Genomic DNA, 27,573 nt, shown 5'->3' with positions numbered 1-27,573 from the left:
CGAGAAAACGTATAAATTAGTTCACCGATGACAAATTTCTGACAAGCGAATCATTTGATTGTGACGAATATGACATAAAAGGCATGTCGCAATGTGTTTACCTTTGTGAGAAAGAAAGAAACTTTTTCTATTTAATTTATATTTAATGTTTAGTTATAGTGTGTTTCTCGTGTTCAAGTATAGTCATATCTAACTGAAAAGTATTGGTGGACAAAAAAATATTTATCGTTTTTCACCAAGACCGTTCGTTTTTCTTCTTCCTTTTTATCTGTATGACGAGTTAAAATCTGCTATTATTATTATTGAGGGCATATCAATATGTTATCGGTATGATACCGATTTAGATTGCGTTATATAATAACGGGAACATTCTTATCCGTTTCTCGAAGGATGTATATATCCTCGATTCGACGAGAACGCTTTTCCATTCCTTCTCATTTATTTCACCGATTTTCCAATTAATTAAGTTTATACGTTTGTTGCAAGTTGTACGTTTTGCGTTAGATTTCGACGTTATGACGTTATGACCAGCCTCCTCGTCACTCCTGCACGAATTATATCTCTTGTCACAATATAATAGCGTTTCTGAAGTACGTTGCCAAAGTTTATAGGTCTATAGTCTCACATAGGTCCATAGTCTTCACTTTGAAGTAAGAAGAATGAAAGGCATATATTCTGGAAGCATATGTTTTTCATTATAATTTCGCTGTGATTCATTGAAATCGTAAACAAGCAGTTAAATGCAACATGAAGGAAGTGACGGGTCACAATTAAGTAAAAAAAAAGATTGTTACAAATATTAATATATTTAATATAATATACAAGAGTGTACAATTTATAAAAGAATAATTTTTATCTAAGCTTATTCACTTTGTGCTATTATTTTCGTTTCACCGCTGATGGAAATATTTCAGCGATAATACAATGAGAACAATTTTACTGAAACGTATTTGAAAAATTCTCTCGCGATTGATCCCATTTCATTATTATTCCATCAATATTTCGGTAAAAATTCGGTTTTCAATTAAATTCAGTAAATTTCATATCTAATATTAGAAAAAAACTTGTTTTACTGTTATTATTTTCCAACGGTATAATTTAACTTGTTTTATTGTTATTATTTACCAACAATATAACTTAACTCTCCTCATATTTCACACAGTATCGCGTTAAATTTTGCGAAGAGAATTACGATTCATTTTGAAATATATTCAGTAATTTTTCTATAATTTTTACTTTACTTTTCATCGATTTCATAGTATTTTCAACAAAACATTTCCTTCGAGGATAACTTTAATAAATACAACAGGCAGCTAAACGTTGCACTTCCTTAAAATTCCCCATTACTTCGAATTAATTTTGGCATCATAATTCAGAATCATACACTTTCTGTTATTGCACATATGTAATTCGAAAGAAAAAGAAATCATCCTCGATATTACCGTGCTCCAGACTTCATCCAGGCTATAAGAACTTTATTCATCGATATTCGTCCATCGAATGGCTTCGTATCACGGCGTGAAATTGATATATCGTATTTATAGTTTCTAATACGCGGCAACAGGCGGAGGTGGTCGTCGTTTCGTGCTCCCCGAAATAAATGGAAGAGACCGGTGAAGCGCCGAAGATGGCGTCGCTGCGGCAGACGACGACCTCCTTGCTCCTAGCTCGATGGATGTCTGCTAAGCGCTCCAGGCAAAATGAGAGTCAGGACGAGGACAACGCTCGATACACGCCTCCCAGCAGCATACCCGCCATGGAGGATTACTCCATAAACATCAGCGAGCTCGGCTATTGCACGGAGATCGATCGCTCGTCCTTGCGCATCAACGAGGATTTCATCAGGAACGTCCTCGCGGAGCACGCGCGGCAAATAGGCTGCAGAGGCCAACTCTGCGAGGATCTTGAGAAGTTGGGTACAACTGGGAACGAGGCGTTTTTCGCAGCCTGCAAGCCCAACGAGATCAACGTTCTGCTGCTGTACGCGAGTTTCATCGGGCGTGTCGACCTCATTCGCCGTTTGTGCGTCGAGGGCAACGTCGACTACGCGGAGCCCGAGCAGGGTCTCACCGCGTTGCACTTGTGCGCGTTTCGAAACTGCCTGGACGGAGTCCAGTGTCTGATAGCACACGGCGCCAACATCTACGATATCAGTCAGAAGCACACGCCGTTTCATTACGCCGCCTTCGGCGACTCCTACGAGGTCGCTCAGTACTTCGTGCAGCGAGGTCTCAGCCAAAAGTCCTCGGAAGACGAGGAGACGGTGTTGCACGTGGCGGCGCGTACGAACGCTCTGCGCGTGCTCTCTCTGTTAGCGCCGAACAACGAAGACTTGGAACGATTGGACTCGGACGGATTCGCCGCTATTCATTACGCCGCCGACGCCGGCAACTCAGATTGCTTGTGCGTGCTTCTGAAGGCGGGCTGTCCGGTGGATCTGCCCACCGGGAAGAACGACACCGCCTTGCATCTGTCTGCGGGAGCCGGTTGCGTGAACAGCGTCGTGCGTCTGGTGGAGGCGAAGGCGAGCCTTAAGCTGAAGAATCACCGAGGGTACACGGCCATGCACCTGGCCGCTCGCTCTCACAGCTTGGAGTGCGTGGAGGTCTTACTGAGGGGTGGCGCCGACCCGAACGTGGAGGACGACGAGGGTCGGTCGCCCCTGCATCTGGCCTTGAGCCGGTCCCTGATGACCGACGACATCGTCGAGCTTCTGCTGTTTTGGAAGGCGAACGTGAACAAAGCCGACAAGTACGGCTACACGCCTCTTCATATCGCCGCCTCGAACGAACTGTCGCGATGCGTCGACCTGCTGATCAGGCACGAGGCCGACCTCACCGCCAGGACCAACGGGGGCACCAGCGCCTTATCCATCGTCCTGCGCAAGATTCCCACCTGTATGGACGCGTTCGAGCGAAGACTGGACGCGTCCGTGAGTCTGCACCGGCAGGGATTCATGGCGGGCGAGCTGCAGCTGCGACTGGACTTCCGTCCGTTGCTGCAGCATCGCCGGCACAGCGAGATCGGTTACCTGCACACCTTCGTCAAAGAGGGCTACAAGGAGATCCTGGAGCATCCTCTGTGCCAGTCCTTCCTCCACCTCAAGTGGCAAAAGATCAGGAAGTATTACGCTGTCAGGCTGCTCTTCTTCCTGGTGTACATACTGATCCTCACGTTCTGGGTGATGACCGGCCTCGCCTACAACTGTTACAACGAATTGCACGAGCGTCCGACTCGGCCGCCCTGCGACTTTTTCCATCCCGCGGTGCTCGAGATTCAGTGGTGCACGCTAGTCGTGCTCACCCTGTTGGAGCTCTTTCGCAAGTTCACCGTGTTACCCAGTTACCGGTCCGTCCGGCAGTTCTTCACGCAGGCGGACAACCTGCTGGACTGGTGCCTGATATCGAGCGTGTTCGCGATTTTCGCGTACGCCGGCAAAACGCACGTTTGGCAGAACTACATCGGCGCCTTCGCTGTCCTTTGCGGCTGGAGCAACCTGATGCTCATGATCGGCCAATTGCCGATGTTCGGCGCATACGTCGCGATGTTCACCAGCGTGCAGGCTCAGGTCATCAAGCTGCTTATGGCGTACGCTTGCCTGCTGGTGGGCTTCACAGCCAGCTTCTGCGTTATCTTCCCGCATTCCAAGGCGTTCGGCAGCAGCCCGCACATGGCTTTCATCAAAGTCCTCGTGATGATGACCGGCGAGCTGGGCTTCGAGGATCTCTTCTTCTCGTCTTCCAACAAGACCGCCCAAACGACCGTCCTTACGGAAGGGACTCCCCCTTGGCTCTTGCAATTCTCGGCCCAGCTCTCTTTCGTGCTATTCCTATTATTCGTGACGATCGTACTGATGAACTTGCTGATCGGCATAGCTGTGCACGACATCAAAGGTCTGCAGAAGACAGCGGGACTTGCGAAGCTGGTTCGTCAAACCAAACTGATCTGCGACGTGGAAGTTGCGCTGATTTTCGCGCTTCTGCCGAAACGCCTGATAAAGTGCCTGCGATGGTCCGCGTTGGTGCTGCCCTCGCCGTTATGCGCCTTCCTAACTGTCCGTCCGTTGAATCCCCGAGAGACGAGATTACCGCGTGACATTCTCTCTGCCGTCTACAAAATAGCCAAGGAAGAAGACGGGCCTAATCATTTCGCCGTATTGCGCAAGAAAACCCACCGTCCGGGCTTCGCGAAAGCGAGTCTGAAAGGTGATCCGGTCTCGTGCCGTCGACGTGACACATCGGTACAGGATTGCAATAGACTCGAGGACGACATTGCCGAGCTCAGGAGGATTTGCGAGAAAAATCAGGCTCTACTTCGAGAGCTCGCAAAGATGCAAATAAATAATACAGTTCCACGATAGCATTCACCGAGGTGAATCAGCAGCAGTTCCGAGTCATTCGTATGCCCAGCGACGTTCAGGAACTTTGCCGGGATGTGCGGTCGATTAATCGATCGTATATTTCTCTTAACTTTTATCCTTTTTATTGTATAATAGGAAGTTGTGGCGAATAGGATTTGTTTTCTTTCTATGTAAATTATATTATTTACGCCTGAGAATAAAAAGTATAAATGAGAAATGAACATTTCAAAATAACTAGAGAGATATAAATTTGGTAACATAGACAGCCGAAATATGATGCTACGTCAAACGTAATGGTGTATATCCCAAGGAGTCACAATAACGTCAAAATGATGATGGAATGACTTCCAAAGGTCATTTTTTCATCATAACAGAGAATTGGTGAAATAATGACTTTGGAATTTAATCCTTTCGAAATCAACTCTTTGCTCAATATATTTAAGTTGCATATGTTAGTAACTATAGAGAAAATTGTTCACGCAAACAATATTCGATTTATTATAATTGCAAACCATTTTTACGACTAATTGAAATTAGAATTACTATAACCTTAAATATAACTTTTTTGCAGTAATAATTTATTTGTAAGGTATAGTTGCATATTACTACGTTCCGATATTCACTGTCAGTACTAAAAATTCACGTAAATGAACTATAGATTTTCAGTACTAGCAGTGAATATCGGGACACAGCTTTAGAAAAAATATTAACAGTTGGATGCAGGCTTTCTACAGTACCTCGTAAGTAAGGAAATCGTTAACAAGTCATAATGCAGTGCACGACATCACTTTGATTTTCTATAAATGATTACTTTTCAACGTCATCTTATATGACTTTTTGTTCTACTTGGGTTTATGTCCATAATTTATACGTGTCAATCCATTATTTCGTATTACTTATAATTATTTGACAATATAATCATTTTTAACGTGTCATCAAACTGCTGCGATCGGTGAATATTCCCCTCTCCGGTTGTTTTAAACATTAAATATTGGAATTTCACAGTTAGGAATTACAAATTGCACTTACGAAAAGTGAATCGTTGTAAATTTTCTATCGAGGCGTATTGCCAAACATATGAGTAAAACACAACTAAATTTGGTAGAAACGCTTTTTAGGGTTACTCAGTTGAGTTTCTCTTTGAGGATTTCAAAGAATACAAATAACATTAACGGTACACGTAGACCGACGTCGAAAACCGGTTTCGATCTGCATAAATTCTTCTTCGCAAAAAGTTTCAAGATAGGACCTGTTGTTAAACCCGACATGAAACGAGGACGTTGAATCACGGATCCACTTCTCTAAGAAGAATATAATTGGCTACACTCTTTGGGCTGCATGCATCTTTTAAATTATTAACGCGCCGGACAAACGCTATTTTTCACGCGTGTTTCCCCAATCCTTCAAATTTAAAAAAATTGCATAAGAAGATATCTGTCATATATATCGTGGGGAATCGAGAAATATTCTCGCAGCGTTAAATAAATTAATCGCGGAAAAAATTGTTTTGTGTCTCGGACTTCACAAACTGCCACGGCTGCTTTAGTCAGAATAATCTATATTTCATGCACGACAATTTATTTACATATGCCACGCACAAATTACTTGCATGACATAATATGTATCTATAATGAATACGAAATCACAAATTATACAGATAAAACATGCGGTATCATGTTCGCGATCACGCGGTCTGAAAGACGTTTCACTGTATCTCACTGTATTTCAATGTACGCAATTCGGGAAATCTATAAGAAATTCAGCTATAGGGTAAAAATAGAAAAACCCCTCTACGAGAAACAAATTCTGGATGAGGAAAGAGAAGTCAAATATTAAAAGCTAAACGACTATAAAGTCTCGATGATCGTTCGATTGTTCAAAATCTTGCCTGATCTCTAGAAGAGAAGATGATATTATGATAATTCTTCCCATATAGTACCAATAAACATTGTAAGAACGTCCCATTCGAGTATTTCTGGGATATTCTTGGAATATTTTTTGAACATTAACATAAATATCTCCGTTATTGGGTAGAAAGTTCGAGTGATTACTTATGGAATCATTTATTTAGTAGCCCGTCGTTACATACTGGCGCTAATACACACATAATATGCCAATATCTCTTATAATGTACTTTTGAGCATTTCGAAACATTTTCGAAACAGGTACACCTTAGTATTTATTATTACACATATTTTCTTTTAAACATTTTGCTATCGTAGCCCTCTAAAAACGCTGATAATACGACCTCTTTTTCAAGGTTTTCATATCGAAGTAATTATTCGATTCTAATTTATAGTTTACATTTCTGTTACATTTTTGCTTGCCGTCATTTCGACAGATTGTATCTTCTGATAAATAAGTCAGTATCTACATTAAAAATGCACGATTATATTTATTGTTGTTTCTTCTAAAAGTTTATTTTGATTACATGAATAATTTTACAACAAAACCCTATTACTTTAAACAAAACCAATTTTTTAAGTCTATTTTCCTCCTGTGCTCATTAAACCTCTATAGTAATTTTCGACGAGAAAAGTATGACTGTCGATGTACTTGATTGATAACGTGAATATAACTGCGATGTATTTTCATCAATAACGGATATAAATAACAACGCTAACAATCTCTATGATAAAAGTCGACTGGTGGTACTTTTCAGCATCGTCGTCCAGCTTGGTCTGGAATTTAACAGAAGGGCGGTTCGCGCACATTTTAGTATGCGAGAAACAGACCTCGGTGTCAACTTATATATCTTTTTACGTTTATTGTTCATTGCGCTCTTCCCCTCCCCCCTCCCCCCAAACTTTGTACTCGCGAAATCCGCTTCCCGCACGATCGACAGAGACGTGTCATGTAGTACCTGGAGCGCGATCATACGGATAAGTCCGCGAGTAATATTCACGTAGAACCATCGAGCGACCAGCTACTCAATAACAAATGATTTGGTCCATATTTTACGTTTAACAAAAAATAAGAGCCAGTTTCCTTTTCCTTTCCAAATTTTCAAGCCGAAAAATCGATTGTTTTCAAATAAAGTTCCGAGCAAGCTTAAATATTAAATATTAATCATTATCTCGAAAAGCGGTGCTAAATAAGAAAACATAAACGACGGGAACGAGCGTACAAAATCAACGATGAAGACGAAAGAAGCCAGTGTGGTGTTGAAGATTACATCGCATCGTTCTTCGATTGCTTCAACATACGCAAAGTGATCCAACCGAGCTCTCCAGCTTATCACTACCTGCATGCATCCTATATTCGTCCGACTGCAAGTTTTTCGCATCGACTATATGAAATAATCACGGTATTCGCGAACCTTCGGTGAGAGACATTCTTTCTCATTGGGCGCGCGTCCGTTTGATCATCGGAGAATGGATACGCGACAGGAACATTTGTAAACACATGTACCTGATGCCGTTATTGCCGGCGAGAAAGCGGCTCTCCTTACCAGTCTTATTACCAATATACCGCCGAGCACGTATATCCCGTTAGCGCGGGAATCATTAAGCAGTCCGGATGATAAAGTCATGATCGAACCAGTGCAACAAGGTGCTCGGATATAAGTCACTCGGTCGAGGTGATAAGAGCCCTCTCTTAAAATGACCTAAACCGCTCGGGGACGTGACGGGAAAGAACGACGAGAAGAGAGAGAGAGAAGAGACGCTCGCTCCGTCGATTGAGATGCTCCTCGGCGCGAGTGATCGCACATAGCGGTGCGATAATACTTTGCGTGTTCAATTATCGACATCGGACAACAACGCGCGGCAATAGAGGAGCGGATCGAACGCGACGGATCTCTGGAGTTCGCGCGAGTACATCTGCGAAGAGAGAGAGAGAGAAAGGGAAAAATCGATCACCACGGATGATCCGAGAGGAATTACCGAGACAAGAGCCGAAGGACCTCCAGAAAAATGCAGCAGGACGAGCGAAAGTTGCGGAACGCCGGCGGCGCGAAAGCGGAGATGGACTTGCTGGAGATACCGATCATCAACGAGGGCAGGCAACACACGTACTCCACCGGAAGCTTGAACGAGCGTCACGAGCCCCTCGCCGTGAGATTAGCCTCGACCTACAGGTCGCTGAGATGCACGCACGACGCGGAGGATGATGCGAACGGAGCCGGGTCTGACCGGATCGACGCCGGCGAACCGCCGCCAGCGGACGAGTCTCTCTTCTTCGACAACCTGGAGTGCTGCAAGCAGCCCTACGTGAACGGCGCCAAGCTGAGGTCGGCCATATGGTCGATCGTCAGCCCGGCGGAGACAAGGCTGCTGCTGTACATGGAGAAGTGCGACGCGCTGCCGGACGCCTGCAAGGGACTGCGGAACGTCGCCTACATCTGGGCGTCTTACCGCGGCCTGCCGCACCTCCTGCCCCAGCTGGAGAGAGCTGGCGCGCGCTACGACTACGTCGAGCCACGTTCCGGCATGAACGCCATCCTGGCGGCCTCGTTGGGCGACAAGGTGGCTTGCGTGGAGTATCTCATCGGGAAGGGCGCCGACGTGAACTACGAGAACCCGATCAGCCGGTACACGGCGCTCCACGTCGCGGCCCTCGGGAACAGCTGGCACGCCGCGGCTACCTTACTCGAGCACGGCGCCAAGCTGAACTACTCCGGTCAGGAAATGGTGGAGCCGGTGCTGCACAGCGCCGTCAGGGCGAAGGCCGTCGAGACGGTGAAGGTGCTGCTCGAACGCGGTGCCAGCGTGGTCGAGAAGAACCACCTGGGCCAGACGCCGCTGCACGTGGCCTGCTTCGTGCAATCGATACCCTGCGTCGAGCTGCTGTCGGCCGGCGCGGCCGACGCCGTGGACCGGGAGCACCGGACGCCCCTGCATTTCGCCGTGATGAGCACCGACTCGTCGGTCGAGCTGGTGCAGCTGCTGCTGAAGCGCGGCGCTCTGGCGAACGCCGCCGACAAGAGCGGCTTCACGCCGCTCCACATCGCCGCCTTGAACGAGCAGTCGCGCTGCGTCGACGCGCTGATCTGGGCGGGCGCCGACATCAGCGCGACCACCTGCGCCGGCCTGTCCGCGTTGAACGTCATACTGAGGAAGATCCCGGAGTCCTTGCACGTGTTCCGCCAACGACTGGACGCCTCCATCAGACTGACCCGGCCGGTGTCGCACAACCGGGAGTTCGAGATGAAGCTGCACTTCGACATCCTCTTCCCCAGTAACAATCAGTGCGAGACCAGCTTCATAAACACCTTCGTGCAGGAACACCGGAAGGATCTGCTGTCGCACCCGCTGGTCATGGCTTTCTTGCATCTCAAGTGGGAGAAGATCCGCAAGCTCTATCTTTTGAGGATATTCCTCTACGCCATGACGGTGATATGCATGACCACCTACGTGTTGACCGCGCTCGCCTACAAGTGCTACAATCACGAGAGCAACAACTCGAAGATATGCAGCGGCAAGAGGATCTCCTTCCTCTTTAGACGGCCGATCATCGAGATCGAGTGGTACCTGGCACTGGTGTTGACGTGCATCACCATACCGCGGAAGGTAATCGGCTTCATTTCGGTCCACAAGTCGGCGATCCAGTACTTCTCCAACATCGACAACGTGTTGGACGGTGTGGTGATAGTCAGCATATTCGTCACGTCCTTCATTTACACCGGACGCACCTATGACTGGCAAAACTACGTGGGCGCGTTCGCCATACTCTGTGCGTGGACCAACCTGATGCTGATGGTGGGCCAGTTACCCGCCTTCGGCACCTACGTCGCCATGTTCACTCACATCCAATTCGAATTCGCCAAGCTTTTATTGGCATATTCCGGCTTGCTGATCGGCTTCACCGTCAGCTTCTGCGTCATATTCTCGGGTGAGCCCGCGTTCGGCAATCCCTTCACCGGTCTGATCAAGGTCCTGGCGATGATGGCCGGTGAGCTGGACTTCGAGGGACTCATTAATCAGTCGGACGACGAGCCGACCACCGGCTCCTTCGTCATCTATCATCCCCTCTCGGTGTGCTCGCAAATTCTCTTCACGCTCTTCATAGTCTTCGTCACCGTAATCTTGATGAACCTGCTGGTCGGTATTGCCGTGCACGATATACAGGGTTTGAGAAATCATGCGGGACTGACGAAACTTGTAAGGCAGACCAAGCTGATATTATTCACGGAAATGATACTGCACAACGCGACCATCCCGTACACTTTCCGCAAGTGGATGTCGGATCACAAGATCGACGTTGAGAATAGGAAGCGAGTGCTCGTAGTGAAGCCGCTTAATCCTCTGGAGAAGCGGCTGCCGAAGGATATATTGAAAGCCGCTTACGAAATAGCACAGAAGAACATCCCCTTCGACGACGTCAGCTTGAGCGATCACGCCGCTTGGCTGAAACGGCAGGAGCCCTCCGACGTGCACACGGCGATCGAGAAACTGATCACTATGGTGAAAGTGAACGAGGAAGCTGTGAAATTGTTAAAAGTAGAATTAATGGAAATGAACAAAATGCTGAAAACTGTTATAGCAACATTAACGAGAGGAGAGCGGCATACCTGAATTGGATGATTTCTCGTCGATCCAATCCAAAATTTGCATCGCGTAATTCGAACTTTTCATTATTATTTATAAGATGTATCCTTATAGTACACGTTCTTGGCCATTTTTATACGTCTGCAGATACTGTATACTTGTATAGTTTAATAAATTTTTATTCAAAATTAATTTAAAATTAATATCAAGATTCAAAATTAATATATAAAAACTTTCAATTACAATTCATTAATTTGAAATGAATTCACGAGAAGCATCGAGCTCCCACAGAGAAATCTCTGAACTTGACTTGCAAATGCTATGCTTCTCTCATTAATTTTTTTTTTTTATTTTAAACCTTAGCTCGAACATCAAGGTTGTCTCACATAATGTTTTTTTTTTGTTGCCTCTGTTTCAGATTATATTTCCATTGTTATTCACGGACATGGCCGATAAAGTGGATATCGAAGCTACGCTTACGAATGGAGGGCCTACTGGTCAATCGGGTGCTATGCGTTGGGGTATTGCGTGGGGCTTGCGTAGCTTTGTTGATAAACCAATGGTCGAAAAGATGCGAGTTGGTAAGAAACACTTGGTTCGAAAACTTACTCACAAGTGTATCTCGACTTGCGTGTGCAAGATATACACGAGATACATGAGTGAGGATGATGGAAAATTGAATTATCATTTATTATCTTGAAACAGCTGGACTTCTAACGAGGGACTGGAGAAGACGCGAGAGGAAGAAGTGTGGTCAAGAAGGCGCTAGAAGGAAGTTCACCTGGCACAAACGTTGATCTGTTTATTCCAATATACATTATATAATATAATTCTCATTTGTTACAAACAATAAATTCACACGAAACGACGCTAGTGAGAAAAGTATCGCTGTACAATTTAAAAAATTGTTCCTTCTTTTTATAACGTAGCAGCTACTTTCTTTATTTTTTGCAATATTTTGTACAAACACACACGATCGTAAACGATACGCACTATGTTACAATTATAATCTCTTCGTTACATTTTCTCCAAAGGCAATAAGCCAAGTAATTTCATACCTTGTGCGAGAACGTTTTTAGCAGCGTGAAACAACAGCAGTCTCTGGCTAGCAACATCTGGCGATTCGTCTTTTATTTTCAATATTATGAAAGCTCTATTAACTGCATTACTGTATAAAAAAGAAAAAAAATAGCTACTTGAATTTGGCAATAAGAGTAGTATTCGACATAATCGAAACTGCGGTATAATTCGACTACGAAGTTCGAAGATTCGAATTATTCAAACTCTATTCGTCGAAAATATCAAAGCTGTTGGAACTAATTTCGAGCTGATGGAACTAATTTCGGAGAATACTATGCAATCAGAGAGTATCGGTTTAACCGATCAGATAATATTAAGACGTCGTAAAGACATCTTTTAAATATACGTGTTGTTTGGGTATTTTTAGTTCAATTCCAAGGTTTATATTTGTCCAGTTTAACAAAACAAAGTAAATGAAGAAAGCAAGGAAATAATAAGCAACAAGTCTCTATTAGCTTTATTTTAAAATAAGTGCAAATCATGATATGTAACGCAGTGCAAGAAAAAATTATATTCCTCAAGACAGTCAATACTATGCTTATAAAACGAACACATGTATTTTTTTTCAAGTCTCGAATATTCTAACATTCGAATGTTCGAATTTCCAAAATCTCACTGTTCGAGTATGTCAAAGGTTCCGAAAGAGAGTTTCGAAGAGCTTGGGATATAACTTCTAGTCCTGTTGAATAAGTATGGAAGACATTTGACGGAACTTGTTACCCACCTCAGTTTGAAAAGATACGCCGTCAGTACGCATGGTTCCATTTCTTCGTATGATTTCAACACCGTTTCCTCGAAACTGGCGATTAACACGACTAGATCATCGACGACTTCTTCTCGTAAAAGGCTTGGCTCGCACTCCGAAGTTAAGATTGCGCCGCAATTGCGCTCTAAACTGACCAAACGACAGTGTGTATATTGCAATTTTATACCAGTTTCTCCTTGCAACTTGCATAAAAGAATTAAGAGGCTGATTAATATATCGTGAGTGAAAAAAAAGTGTATGGCGATAATCTGCGACTAGCTTACGTTAAATGCTGTATCCCAATTGAAAGTATAGTCTCGTTGCCGACTTCTCTTCAAATCACTGATTATCATTGCAGAGATGCCTAATATATCCGAGCTATTATCCATCAAATCCATGGAAACCTTAGTGGCTGAAACAAAGTTTTATCAACAATATCTACACTTTAATGTTACATATTATAAGTATTGAAATATTAATACTAACTGGGTGAATCTAGTTGTCTTTGCTTCATGATATCTCTGGCAGTATCCAAGATGTCCTCTAAAAATACCATGTTTCCTTTTCTCGTACTCATACCATTTATTCGACCAAACCTTATGTGCTTCAATCTTTCCGCCCATGGTACTTCCATTTGTTTCAATATTTCCAACAAATTTGAAAAATGACCAATTTGTGCATTATCCACCACGTAATACATACAGTCAAAGGTATTCTTCTCAAATCTGTCCATAGCTGCTGCAATATCTCTGGCTATATATAAGGTAGAACCATCACTTTTAATGACAGGAAGGTTTTTCTTTTTCTTTCCATCGTTCAGACTCACAATTTTCCTGCCTTGTTTGTCTATTGTCAATAATTGCATCTCTTCCATTAAGGTAATCACCTTCTTTATATTTTTAGCATTGTACATTGACTCCCAGTGATATTCGTCAAATGTGATGCCGATTCTATTATAAACTTGTTTCAATTCTTCAATAGTATATTGTTTATATGTTTCCCATTGTTCTCCACTTGTAATTCCATTTTCCAAGTTATTAAATATCTCCCTTGCACGTTCCAATATAGAAGGATTTGTTTTGACCAACTTATTGGCAGTGACATATGCTGTGTACAAAGCTTTTATAGGACTTTTCTTCATTTCGTCTTCATTTATTCCTGCCAAATCGACTCCTAATTGAACTAAACCATATTGCGTGCCCCAATCACCCAAATAATTTATCCTCTTGACATTATTATTGTCTGCAAAACTACTGATGTTAGCAACATAATTTCCTATAATTGTGGATCTCAAGTGTCCTACATGAAAGGGTTTCGCGATATTGGGTGAGCTAAATTCCACTATAACATTTTTTCTCTTGTTATTCGTGAAAGTTGGCGCTGATACTGTTAAACAATTATCTTCCAAAACCTTCTTTATACATATTTCTCTGCTGATGTCGAAAGAAACTATATTATTTTTTATATTAATATTGTCATAAATATTATCTTGATCATTATTCATGATATTCTGTGCTTCACTCTGAATATCATAATCCTTGGTTCTCAGAGGAAGTAGAAATGAATACATTCCATTACCTTTATATGCCTCTAGACGCAAATAAGATGATATATTATATATATCTGTGTTGCTAACATTTTGTAAGGATTCTGTTATCTATAAAACAAGCAAAAGGAAATTTTGAGGATGTGATTACATAGATTCCACAAATAATTAAATTTAGTTGATAACTCTAATAAATGTTTTATAATTTTAAAAGAAAGACCTTTTTCAAAATTGAGGATCTCACACTCATAATGCTCGGCAACTTGATAACTTAAAGAAATGTGAAAAATTATGTCTATATATTTAACGAATCAGTCAATTTATAATAAAAAAATATTTTCATATTAACGTTATACAAACTGATATTAATATCAGATTATTTTTCAAACGTTTCACACACACGTGTGCACGAAAAGTGTCCGAAATTCATTGGAGGAAAGTTTACACTAAATATAGAAAGGAAACTTGTGTGTATGGAATACGATTACAGATGTCGTTACTAATGTAGTAACTAGAATTTTAATAATAAGGTTGGCAACTCCAATCAACAAACCTAAAGGCTTAAGGAACTATTTCAGTAGTAGCGTCGAGCGTCGACTCAATCAACAGACAATGGATCGTCTGCTGATTGGCTCCGACGCTTGACGCGATCATGAATTTGTCCCTTTATTCAAATAAATTTTGCAATCTACATATATTGAAGAGTCGATAAAACATAGAATAAAAATTGCAGTGATTTTTTAATGTGATAAATTAGGATTCAAAACAACATAGAAACAAAATTAAATAATTATACATTTACAGTAACATGTATCAAACTTTGTAAAATCATCATACTTTATTTTGAGTACAATACACACAATTCTTGTAAATATGAATAAAATGATTATCGCTTGAAAAAACAGGATTGCTATATAATTAATAATTGTTTTAAATTAAAGAATTAATTTTTACACAGAAACATCAGTTGGATATCTTAATTCTAAAAAATAAAAAAACTGTTTTAATTTATTAATATAATGTAAATTACAATCATCACGTATATATATATATAATATATATATATATATATAATAATATATATATATATATATTATTGCCACATATTTCAAAATAAGCAGACATATGTTAATTAAAATTATTATTGATTCTCTCACATTTTAAATAATTATATATAAAATAAATAATGAAATTATATATTTTTCTTAATATATTAATGTATATTTTATAGCAATAATAGTCTTAATATAGTCAGGTTATAAATACTTCATTTTCGCGCAGTAGAAACGTTATATAGCTACAAGTTTTGAATCTATATTATGTATCGATAATTCGGTGTGTTAACATACGCGAATTCAAGGAATGGATCGTTAATAAATCATTATAAAAATTATAATAATACAAAGGGATAAAATACCGTGCAGATATACATTTCGTGTAATTTTATACTACGTGATCGATTAAATACGCATCCTTCCTGAAAGAATAACGCGGCGGATTGTGGCAAGGGAACAACCAAAATATCGGATGGCTCTTCCCACACACCTGAGACAGGAGCGCAAACGTTCGTGGTGCATTTTTATTGTGGTAACGCTGAGTACCTTGTACGCGCTCCACGGCGGTTTCGTCACCTAGGATCGCTTGGAACTGATCCACTAATATCGCTATGACGAACATACCAAATAGTGCCGATTCCAGGACTAATATTACGCAATGTAAACTGCAAGACACACAATAGCAATATAAGCATCTCTCTTGTTCGTAAAGTATCTCTGTAAGAATACGTACATGCGATTTTGCTTGATGGCAATGTCGTTATTGCATTGAGGGCAGTCGTTGATCCAAGATAAGATTACTAAGATGATAGCGTATATAGCTAATGCACCAACATATACCAGAAACTGTATGAAGTATTTTTGATTCCTTTCGCCGACGCAATTATTAATCCTTAGAAATTTGTGTTAACATTTCAATAAGACAGAGGTGAACTCAAATGAATTGGCCGACTGATTATAATATTATTATTTGGAGTAATTTAAAATGAATATACATCACATGTTTATATTAAGAAAATATATCACAATTTATATCATTACCATGGGCAATGATGATCCATTCTTCTGATGCAACGTTTACAAATCCGACAATGATGAGCTCTAGGTGGTCTGTATGTTTCGCATCTAGTACATACTGTCCAATCATCTTTCTCATCACCATCATGGTCATCACTTCCTCCAGAAGCATGAATGTCAGAAAAGTCCATTCTGCTTTGCGGTAAAGGTACTATACCAGGATCGCTACAGACAGCTTTCAAGTGTGCCATCATTAGGAAAAGCACAATAGTATTGAATGCTATTACATGGAAGGGGCCCCATAAGCTAAGAACAAAACAACATTGAAAATCAACAACACTGTGACAATACATTCAGCAGAAAAACAGTTTAGTAAGCGTTTCGTGATTATTATCCTTCTGACACACTCGTTGATATATGGAAGGTCTAAGAGAATAATCCAATCATGTATAATAATCACAGAACGCTTAGTGAGCTGTTTTTTCCGCTGATCTGTCAGAAAACCATAATTGTACACACTATAAACTAAGAAGAAGATAGAAAAAGATCGTAAGAGTGTACAAATTTGAAAAGTTATATCTTTGTAACTTAAAGAATAAAATTATAATTTGTGTTCCCGCTTGAATCTTCTATCTCGTATACGTAAGATTTGTTGACATGCAGATCATGGTTTTTTTTTTGTCATCGTGTCCAAACCTGTCTTGCATGGTGTGCAACACGATCCATCGTACTACAACGTAATCAGCGTAAAACACCGCTACGTAGGTCACGATAATGCATATGATGCCACAGGGATCTCTGACGAACATTTTTCGTTTTCGATAAATATCCCTCGCGGCGATTAATATCGCGCTTCCTCATCACTGTACGCACAAGTCTCATGTCATCTGATTTCGAGTCAGCTGCATTATTAACCGTATTCGATGCTGAGCGAGGTAACACGCGCCGCCCGTCAATGTTGATTGATATTAACACAATCCGCGCAAGACTAGATTTATCTCTGACGATTCTCACAGAAAATATGACACTATACTGTGATGTGTTCGCTCAAGTTATACCAGCGGATTCGTGGAGAGACGGTCCGCTGGAGTGAAACCCAATCTGTCAAATTCCGCTGCTGACTAGTAACAGCTGTGATGGGACGCCTTTAAGCCCGTATCAGACTATGGATTGAATTTGGCCAATCAATGCAAAGTTAACTGAATTCAAATTTAGTGAGATTTAGTGAACTTTGCACTGATTGGTCGATTCAATCCGTAGCTGATAGGGCTGAAGGGGGGTCGATTGTGTGAAAGCGTAATGAGAATTACAAAAGTGAGCAAATTGACCAATGAAATTATATTATTATTCTAGTAAATTCGCTCACTTTCTTGCTAAGTTTTTGATCCCCTGAGGTGACAAGGTCCGCTTACATTGATAATGTGATAAGGAGGGCGTCTACATTGGAAGTAAGCAGTATTAAACAAGTAAAATATTGGTTGGTGGTAAAACGAGGGAGTAAAAAATGGGAATGATTACTCTCGGTGTTACATTCCATTGGAAAAACTACCTTACTTCCTTAGTTCCTACCTCCATAGACTATCCTGTTCGATGTAAATTTGCTCTCTACAAGATATCAGGAAATAGTTCTTCTCAGCAAATATTGAAAGGTCGCGTATTCAATATGTGCATCCACCGTAAGAATTTTCCGCAGGCTTGCATGGATGGCTGCTCACGCCTGCGGATTGACGCGCATGAAAATTGCAGAAAATTCTCAGGGAATTTATCCCAATTGTTCGTCATTGGTATCGCGATGACGCAACCGTATTCTCTAGATCGTTGGTAATTTTTCGCCGTCCGAGGGCACTCCGTCCCGTTCGGTCTCTCATTTCACTTTGCGTTACCGGTAAGGAAAGTCGTGAGTCTCGAGAGTAATGAGCGATAATTCGCTGCACGCTAATTCAATTAGACCTCGCGTCGCGGAGTGCGTTGTTCATCCTTCGTAATCGACGTTGTAAATGTTTCAGGCAAACCATTGTTAAACTGGCTACGTAATACGCGTCTATTACTGGGCCGGATTTCTTTATTACGGTAGAGTAAGTACCAATTTCAAAATTGCCTGCTGGCGTGAGACGCGTGCGACATACGACCCTCGGTACGATCCGTCAGGTTCTCTCCGTTTCTGCCGTCGCCGTTTCGCTTTTCATGCCGTACTCGCTCGATTTCAGCACCACGATGTACGGGTGTCGCTCCGAGGCGCGAGAGGTTAGCGATCTCGTGACGTGTCAAGTTAACACTCCATTCCATATGGTGGTCATCGTCTCGGCCACTTTGGTCATTGACATGTCCGCGCGTAACGCACATTTCTTCGTCGATCCCTCAATTAATGATCACCCAATATTTTATATTCGAGCGAGCCTCGACGAATCTGCGACGTCACGTTCGATCGAATTCTCGCGTGGGAATAGAGACTCGTGCCAACATTTGGATCTTGCTGCAAAAGCGTTGAAAAAAAAAATATATATATACACACACTACATATTGCGAAATTATATGCGCTTCAATTGGTCTCCGTTAAAATGTTCGAAAATGCTGCTTTCGCAATTATCGGGTCATTCGGGAGAAAATTTATCCGCGACGTCCATCAACATCTTGCCAAGTGATTATCTATCTATCTTTTTCTCATCATGTCGTGAGATTAAAACGGAAATGGTTCCTCAGACGATGTGGTGAATTAAGATAAAATTAATGAATTAATTTTGGTGAATTAAGATAAGTTAATTTTATATTATTTCCCATCTGGTGCATTCCTTCTGCATTTTTCATTTGCAACATTACAATTATCATTTTCGTCTCTTATGAAAGCTCCTATAATATATGTAATCTATGTATAATGTGTAATAAAAGTATACGAGTTGTTTCATCTGGTTGTTGCTGTATTAATAATGTTATTGTTTATTATATATGTACTTGGTTGTATATATTATACTTTTGATATTTATTCTGTTAGAAACGGAATATTTTCACCTGTATTATAGTGCTACTGTAAGGACTTGGCACGAAACAGGACAACCCCAAAATGCAGCAGCAGTCAGTAATGGAAGAGGGAACGGCCTACGAGCCACCTACTTACGATGAGACATTCCCTGTTCTCCCCGAATCAGCTAGCTCCAGCTCTGGACAATTAAACATATTTTCTATAAATAACAATTTACATCTTGGTTGCATAAATGTTACCCAGGTATGTTCAGCCCTGATATATATAAATTTGTCAATATTTACAGTCCACTTTAGTAGATTTATTACAAGAAGAATATTAAAAGATATTTACTATTAGAATTATATATTCTAAACTGAAATTCTTATATTTGGACAACTATATAGTGGTTTATTTTTGTACTTTATCATCTTTTGTCAGTATTGTCAGGAAACTTCACTTTCTTTTTGCCATAAATGAGTTTGGGTTTTTTTTCTTTGAATATAACAAAATATCTCTTCTTAAAACTCTACATTGTTTTATCAATTTATATATTTTATGTTCTATTTTTATATAGATGTTCCGCGTGCCAGGAGAAGAGCGCAAGTTTGATCACAGTGATAAGTTTGGGGAACGTGAATCTATTCGAACATGTAAAACTATTATGAAGGAGACAAATACCATCATTGAGATTGCATCTTCCAAGGATCAGTCGCTGACATTTCTTATAACTGGAAAGCAAAATCAAGTTCTGGAAGCTAAACGACGTATTCTAACAACATTTCAAACCCAGGTATTGAGCTACTATCAATATGGTATAGATACTTGCTGAATATGTGCAAAGAGGGGCATCATTTGTATTTATTTTCATAAAATGAAATATCTCGAATATCTACAGAGATATTTGATCATACTCCCGTTTTTACAGTCTGGAACACAAATTATTACTATTTCGTATTTATAACTTTTTTTTTTACAGGCAAGTAAGCAGATCAGTATTCCTAAGGATCATCATCGTTGGATTCTTGGAAAGCAAGGACAGAGGCTGAAAGATTTGGAGCAGAAAACTGCTACAAAGATCAACGTCCCTGGTATGCAAGATCAATCTGACATAATAACGATTACAGGAACAAAAGAAGGCATTGAAAAAGCTGAACATGAAATTAGAGTTATCTCTGATGAGCAGGTAAATTTTAAAAATGATCAGAAGCTGCCAGCAGATATTTATTCATTTTGTCATAAATATTGCAGTCCAGAAAAGCTTTCGAAAGAATCACTGTGCCAAAAATATATCACCCATTTATATATGGTGCGCATAATGAAAATCTCAGTGCCATGATGTCAGAAACTGGCGCTCGCATCAATATCCCTCCTGCTTCGGTGCAGCAAGATGAAATTACCATAGCTGGTGAGAAGGAAGGAGTCTTAGCTGCAAAACAGAAGATTGAGGCCATTTACAAAGATATGGTGTGTTAATGAAAAAAAATTTTTTTATAACATCTTGTACATATATAACATAATTTTTTTTTTTATGTAGGAAAAGAGATGCACCACGGTATCTGTAGAGGTTCCCAAGTCTCAGCACAAGTATGTAATTGGACCTCGTGGCAGTACCATAGCAGAGATACTGCAAACAACTGGGGTGAGTGTAGAAATGCCTGCACCTGACTCAGCAACTGGTACTATAACTCTTAGAGGACCTCAAGAAAAGCTTGGTCAGGGTAAGCAATTTTGGAAAATTACGTGAATTAAATATTTATTTATCATTTGATTTATAAACAATGTCACGCTTTAGTTAAAGATTAAATGTAGATTTATATTTACAGCTCTCAACAAGGTATATGAGAAGGCAAACAGTGTTCGTACTGCTGTAGTAGAAGCTCCAGTTTGGATACATAAATACATTATTGGACGCAAGGGTGTAAACATCAAGAGAATCACTCAGGAAATGCCAAAAGTAAATGTAGAGTTTACGGGCAAGGAGGACAAGATTAAGATAGAAGGCCCACCTGAGGAAGTAGAGAAAGCACAAAATGAACTGCAACTTATGGCTACTGATCTTATAGCCAAGCTTACTTTCACAGAATTAAATGTCGATCCGAGATTTTACAAGCATATCATTGGTAAAAATGGTTGCAATGGTAAATAATCGAATTATTTTTAACGTTCATGGCCTGTTGTTATTCCCACTGCTTTTATTTTAATATAGAACAGAGATGAGATTTGTATTTACATGAAATTATTTTTTCCATTAGTCAACCGTGTTAAGGAAGGAACAGGCGTTGTGATTAATATCTCCGAAAATGATGGCAGCAATGTTATCCGTATTGAAGGCAATCTTGCTGGTGTATTAAAAGCCCAAACAGTATGTATTTATACTGTTTGTATCTAATGACAATTACAGTCACAAATATTAATATTTTTATGAATAATTTAGGAACTCGTGGAAATGGTGAAGAAACTCGAGAATGAGAAAGAAAAGGACGTGATTATAGATCACAGATATTACCGTAATATAATTGGTAACAAAGGAGATAATATTAAAGAGATTAGAGATAAATTTAATCAAGTACAAATTACCATACCTGGACCTGGTAAGTAACATTGAGTTTCATCGTGTGTCACTTTAGTGGTCACAGTAGTGGTAAATCGCATTTGCATTCTATTAACGATTCTTTTCATCTACCAAACTGATCTTTTTCTGTACAGGGGAAAAAGGAGATATCGTAAAAATCAGAGGACCCAAAGAAGACGTCGACAAGTGCCATAAGCATCTGATGAAGCTGGTGAAAGAGCTGAATGAAAGCAATCATGTGCTGGAAGTACCTATTTTTAAACAGTTTCACAAGTTTGTCATTGGAAAGGGTGGTGTCAACATCCGCAAGGTTTGTGCTAAATACATTCTTAACGATTCATTTTTTTATACCTACACATATTGATACATATATTAATTATATACTGTGCAGATAAGGGAAGAAACTCAAACAAAAATCGATTTGCCCGCTGAGGGTGAGAAGAGCGATGTTATAACTATCACTGGTAAAAAGGAAAATGTGGAGAAAGCTAAAGAAATGATACAAAAGATTCAGAATGAATTGGTAATCACACACTTGTTGAGATATTTTAGATCTTGCGACGCTTGAGAGAAAGTTATGAGAGTACATTTACGTAAAATATTTATCTATCACTATAGGCCAACATTATTACCGATGAGATCACCATTCCACCAAAGTTTTACAATTCACTTATCGGTACTGGAGGTAAACTAATACATTCTATCATGGAAGATTGCGGAGGCGTCACTATCAAATTCCCTACAGCGGAAAGTAAAAGCGACAAGGTAAAAGAGAGAGAAAGGAAAGAAAAAGGCAATTGTGAATCAAAATGAAAATTTCTACCGAATCTCCATTAAATATATCTTCCGCGCACAGGTTAGCATCAGAGGCCCGAAAGACGACGTGGAGAAGGCAAAAGTGCAACTTATGGAGCTGACCAATGAAAAACATCTGTCCAGTTTCTCAGCTGAAGTCCGTGCCAAAGTCCAACATCACAAATTCCTCATTGGGAAGAATGGTGCCAATATCAAGAAGGTAAAATGCATCGAATAACAATATCTACAACTCGACAAGATGCTGTTTGACAAGTAGATTTCTAATATTGCTCTGCTGTAGATAAGGGAATCCACGGGCGCTCGAATTATCTTCCCGACGGAGGAAGATCAGGACAAGGAAGTCATTACAATCATGGGCAAGAAGGAGGCTGTGGAGAAAGCTAAAGCCGAGTTAGAAGCTACGATCAAGGAGATTGTACGAGAATTGTTATTTTTCTGTCTGCGTAACATAAGCATAAAATAATGAAATCTCTTTTGATGGATTTCTAGGACAACATTACCGAGGGTGAAATCCGCATCGATCCCAAGCATCATAGACATTTCGTAGCGCGAAGAGGTGGCGTACTGCATCGAATCGCCGATGAGTGTGGTGGCGTGCAGATTTCATTCCCGCGGGCTGGCGTCGATAGCGATCGTGTTATTCTTAAAGGCTCGCACGAGTGCATCGAAGCTGCGAAACAACGAATGCGAGAAATTGTCCAGGAATTGGTAATGGAACGAGCACACGTTGAGTACCAGTAAACACTAAGTAACATCAATTGCCCACTCGGCGATATAAATGCAACATAATATGCATTTATATCGCCGAGTGGGGAAATATTGATGTTACTTGGAGCATTTTTACTGGAGCATTTCGACGCATTATTGTTGTTATATGTTCACCGTTGCATTTCTAATAATGAAGGAATCAATGGTGACTGTGGAGTGCATCATACCTCAGAAACACCATCGCACAGTGATGGGTGCTAAGGGCCGTAAGGTGCAAAGCATCACATCCGAATATGACGTGCAAGTCAAATTCCCCGATCGCGAAGTTTACGGTTAGTGTCGAGTTTCGCTATTCGATTAACGCGTTAGTTGGTTGAAGGATGTAACCCAGACTGGGAAAAGTCGTGGAAATTTAAAATGGAAAGCACCAGGGCATTTCATTTTCTGTGATAACCTCGAGTTGCCTTGTGCTTTCTATTTTCATTAAGTATACGAAAGCACCGACCGTTCACGTACGTTCCAGACGAGCAAAAAGCACCGGAACAGATTAACGGCGAGAACAGAGGAGAAGCTGGAGATACCGTCCCAGCTTGCGATATTATTCGCATCACTGGACAACCAGAGAACGTTGCTGCTGCCAAGCAAGCTTTACTTGACCTCGTGCCTGTTACGATTCAAGTTCGTACAATTGACGATGTTTTTTCTCGCGTCGGACGAATCTCGCAATTACAAAACTGATCTCAAGCAAAATCACGTCTTCTTCTCTCCCGCTTCTAGGTAGACGTGCCGTTTGATTTCCACCGCTCGATTATCGGCCAGAAAGGTAAAGATGTGCGAGAGCTGATGAACACGTACGACGTACACATTATGCTCTCTCCGGCGGAAGAAAAACTGGATTACATCAAAGTAATTTCTATTGCATTAACTATTAAACTTGAAATATACGTATTTCATTTGATATCTTTTTTTCCCAGATCTCTGGAACACCGTCGTGTGTCCAAAGTGCGAAGGAAGCCATTCTTGAGAAATGCGAGGCTTTGAAGGCCGAACGTCAAGACCGAGCGTTAAAGTCGTTTGAACTAAAGGTAGGTGTTTTAAGGAAGATATCAGTCGGTGGAGACGTATCGTATTATTGGTAAAATATATCTAAACTTTCTTTTTTATCGAGAAGATAGGTACTAAATATACGCGCGTTAAACTGAATTAATTGTGTTATTCGCGAAATAGCTCGAAGTTGATCCAGAGTATCACCCGAAAATAATCGGCCGGAAGGGAGCCGTAATCAGCAAGATACGAAGCGATCACGACGTCCAAATTAATTTCCCGCGCAAGGGTGACCCTGAGGAACATATTATCACGATCACAGGATACGAGAAGAATGCGTACAGCGCGCGGGACGATATCATGAAAATTGTTAACGAATTGGTGAGTTGGTCCGACCTCTCTGCTGGAAATGTTTAACAACGTCCAATTCACGTATCGCAACTCGTTATTCGATCTCTCTCGTTCCTTTCAGAATGGTTTGACGAAGGAAGAAGTGCAGATAAACGCTGCCGTGCACTCGCGATTGATCGGCGCGAAAGGCAGGAACATCCGCAAGATAATGGACGAATTTAAAGTCGACATAAAGTTCCCAAGGAAAACCGACGCCGATCCTAATGTCGTGACGATCGTGGGAGCGGAGGAGAACGTGGCCGACGCCAAGGATCGTCTGCTGAATCTGGAGGAGGAGTATGTAAGTGTCATTCGCTGAAAACGTCATTATTAGCGAGTCACCATAGACGATTGCAAATTAAGAAAAATTGATTTGCGTGCCCCAGATGCAAGACGTGGTAGAGAACGAGTACCGCGAAAGTCTGCGCTCGCCTCAGCGCGATGACGGGATAGTCGGCGGCAATGAGAACGACGCCGGCTTCATCGTCAAGGGAGGACCGTGGGAGCAGCAACAGCAGCCTCAAAGCGCACCGAACACAGCCAGCGTGGAGGAGTTCCCTCAGTTTGCCGGCTATTCTCACGTACCTGTTGCCACTCCGGACGGTCCGTGGGGAGTTAAGCGTTAAAATGTAGATCTAAATCCGTTAGAAAAAGTCGATGGAACGAATCGATGGTTAAACTAACGATTATAAGATAACTTTCCTCTGACAAAAAACGATATATAAAAAAACACCACACATACGTCGTATACGCATGTACACACTCGATGCACACACACACACACACATACATACACACACACGCGCGTATAAAACACATTAAACAAACCCATACACATAACTCATACACGCATACGCACTTGTGTTGGGTGGTTCCCTGTTCCATTACTGACGTTGCTGCATACGACCTGGCCACTCTATTGGACTCTGACACTGGTTTACTACACAACGTTTGACGATGATGTTTATATTTACAATTCATAATACTGATGTCCTATGTATCTGTAACTGCAACGCATGTTCTCTAAGTTCATCGCCATGTCTCTGAGTCCAATCGGTCGCGCGTGTCATTTCGTGCACTCTCTCGGCTCAATCTCGTGGCTTTTGTCTCTGTTGATATGCCTTCCAGGTACAGATATGTTGTACTTAAGACTGTGGCTTCGTGGGAAATAATCGGGACGCTTCTGCAGAGAAAGGACCAAACTCGCAAAAATGAGAGAGAAAAGTCAAATAAAGTCAACCGCATGTTTGTCGTAAAATACAAATTGACTGTATTCCCTGTATTCTCAATTTGTCTTCTACAATGGATTCGTACGTGTTGGTTTCTTTCCTGCAGAATCCAACCAATTTATTCGTGTATTATATATATTTTCACAGATATAATCTCTGTCCCGCGTATAGACTGCAAACGGTCATACGTTTTTCGTTGGACTTAGCATAATAATTTGTTAATTTATTTATATCTTTTTGTACATATATCGCATTTTCTCGTTGCGTTGTGCCACTAGTGAGGTGGTTTCTAAAACTGCATCACGATTGTTGACATTTGTACTGTAAAATCTTCGCGAATATCAAAAAGAATAATGAATGAAAAATGAAACGAGGGAAAAAACAACGTGTGGAGGCTTTCTAAGGGGGGAAAAAAAACGTTTGTTCCTAGGGTTTAACGTAACTTTTTAAAACTACGTTAACTGGTTACTCCGCAGACTCGGTTCACGCGTCTCTGAAGTTTCAAGTATGACGTAAGTGAAGAAATCTGTCGATGCATCATCATCAGACGCATATTCATCAGCGCGAGCGACAGATTTTGCAATCGGGGATTGAAACCTATATAATTTCCGTGAGCGAAATGTCCACACTTCGTGGAGAAAATGTATCTTGTGTTGCTAGCCGTAACTTTTGCGAACAAACGCCACAGATCATTATCTCGCGCGCATTTTTTAGCATCGCGTAATTTGGGCTGACCGAAATTATACTATTTTTAATCCTTGCCTGCAATCAATTCAGGAGGAACGCAATATTTAGAAGGCCTTGATGCTCCCCGCGCCGCTTATAAGACTCACCACCAAGCATAATAATACGTAAGATCGGCACTGTTGCAGAGAATCGTCAAATTATCTCGATGTTACACGAGTAGTGAACGATACACGAATTCCTTTCGATAGCCGGCTTTAATTTATTTGTCCTGTTTTACAATTTCGTATACAGTTTTGATGTGCAAATCCTTACATTCTACTATTTATGAGGCCAACTAGCTAAGAAAAAAATATTCAGTTCAAGTGCCTTGTCTATTTTCTTCGAGACAGCTCATTTCAATTGTTGGAGGAATGTGAATAATAGATTATACATATAAATAAATTATCCGGGATATATCCAAAAATTATCAGTGGATATTTTTAGGATGGATTCCCCGGTTAAGATTGAAATTTATTCTTTCTCTCTGGGGGAAAAAATACCAGAGGTCGTCGTTTGTATATTGAAGTTTTTTTTTGTATTTCGATATTGTAATAACAAAGTCTTAAAATGAAGTCATTTTATAATTCGTCTGGAACATTATTTTCGCGAAATTTTGTATTTTTAACGACTTGGTTCGAAGTTTGATTTATTAATACTTCGACATTTTTATTGCGGCAATAATCTACTTCAAATTGAGGAAACTGTCCATCCTCAAAATGTCGTCTGATAGTTTTTAATACATCCTGTATATATATATATATATTATTGTATATATATATATATACACACACATCACATGTAAACACGTATATGGATATACTTGATAATAACTATTCTA

At 40.8% G+C, this 27,573-nt stretch overlaps 4 protein-coding genes across 6 annotated transcripts; 2 read left to right on the top strand and 2 right to left on the bottom strand.

Moving 5' to 3' along the window:
• Nucleotides 1-1,278: 1,278 nt before the first annotated feature.
• On the top strand, nt 1,279-11,251 carry LOC106744639. Its single transcript, XM_014619559.1, has 2 exons — nt 1,279-4,348; nt 8,230-11,251. The coding sequence occupies exons 1-2, from the start codon at nt 1,601-1,603 to the stop codon at nt 10,873-10,875; spliced, it is 5,394 nt and encodes a 1,797-aa protein (XP_014475045.1). The 5' UTR covers nt 1,279-1,600; the 3' UTR covers nt 10,876-11,251.
• A 398-nt stretch (nt 11,252-11,649) lies between these two features.
• Nucleotides 11,650-14,649, bottom strand: LOC106744653 (probable arginine--tRNA ligase, mitochondrial). 2 transcript variants are annotated; one of them, XM_014619583.1, is made up of 5 exons: nt 14,440-14,649; nt 13,160-14,330; nt 12,958-13,085; nt 12,653-12,876; nt 11,650-12,016 (listed from the first exon to the last, which is right to left on the bottom strand). In XM_014619583.1, exons 1-5 carry the CDS (start codon nt 14,467-14,469, stop codon nt 11,866-11,868), a joined length of 1,704 nt encoding a protein of 567 aa, XP_014475069.1. In that variant the 5' UTR covers nt 14,470-14,649; the 3' UTR covers nt 11,650-11,865. The 2 variants fall into 2 exon arrangements, with proteins under 2 accessions (XP_014475069.1, XP_014475070.1); XM_014619584.1 differs by lacking the exon at nt 11,650-12,016 and having other exon boundaries at nt 12,706-12,823.
• A 799-nt stretch (nt 14,650-15,448) lies between these two features.
• On the bottom strand, nt 15,449-17,413 carry LOC106744641 (palmitoyltransferase ZDHHC3). Its single transcript, XM_014619561.1, has 4 exons — nt 16,988-17,413; nt 16,316-16,597; nt 16,008-16,166; nt 15,449-15,939 (listed from the first exon to the last, which is right to left on the bottom strand). Exons 1-4 carry the CDS (start codon nt 17,098-17,100, stop codon nt 15,663-15,665), a joined length of 831 nt encoding a protein of 276 aa, XP_014475047.1. The 5' UTR covers nt 17,101-17,413; the 3' UTR covers nt 15,449-15,662.
• A 738-nt stretch (nt 17,414-18,151) lies between these two features.
• On the top strand, nt 18,152-26,198 carry LOC106744647 (vigilin). Of its 2 annotated transcripts, XM_014619570.1 has the most exons (23): nt 18,152-18,176; nt 18,298-18,366; nt 19,309-19,511; nt 19,825-20,040; nt 20,227-20,433; nt 20,499-20,714; nt 20,785-20,968; nt 21,074-21,388; nt 21,503-21,612; nt 21,685-21,841; nt 21,957-22,132; nt 22,214-22,345; nt 22,441-22,587; nt 22,679-22,837; nt 22,919-23,053; nt 23,128-23,346; nt 23,543-23,678; nt 23,870-24,024; nt 24,124-24,252; nt 24,321-24,431; nt 24,574-24,771; nt 24,863-25,081; nt 25,167-26,198. In XM_014619570.1, the coding sequence occupies exons 3-23, from the start codon at nt 19,350-19,352 to the stop codon at nt 25,404-25,406; spliced, it is 3,723 nt and encodes a 1,240-aa protein (XP_014475056.1). In that variant the 5' UTR covers nt 18,152-18,176; nt 18,298-18,366; nt 19,309-19,349; the 3' UTR covers nt 25,407-26,198. The 2 variants fall into 2 exon arrangements, with proteins under 2 accessions (XP_014475056.1, XP_014475057.1); XM_014619571.1 differs by lacking the exons at nt 18,152-18,176; nt 18,298-18,366 and having other exon boundaries at nt 19,290-19,511.
• The last annotated feature ends 1,375 nt before the right edge of the window (nt 26,199-27,573 follow it).

The sequence above is a fragment of the Dinoponera quadriceps genome, unplaced genomic scaffold (genome assembly GCF_001313825.1).
Source record: "Dinoponera quadriceps isolate SergipeBrazil2010 unplaced genomic scaffold, ASM131382v1 scaffold1492, whole genome shotgun sequence".
NCBI classification, from domain to species: Eukaryota; Metazoa; Arthropoda; class Insecta; order Hymenoptera; family Formicidae; genus Dinoponera; species Dinoponera quadriceps.
The sequence above is the reverse complement of the archived record's forward strand: the minus strand, read 5'-3'. Positions and strand labels throughout refer to the sequence as shown.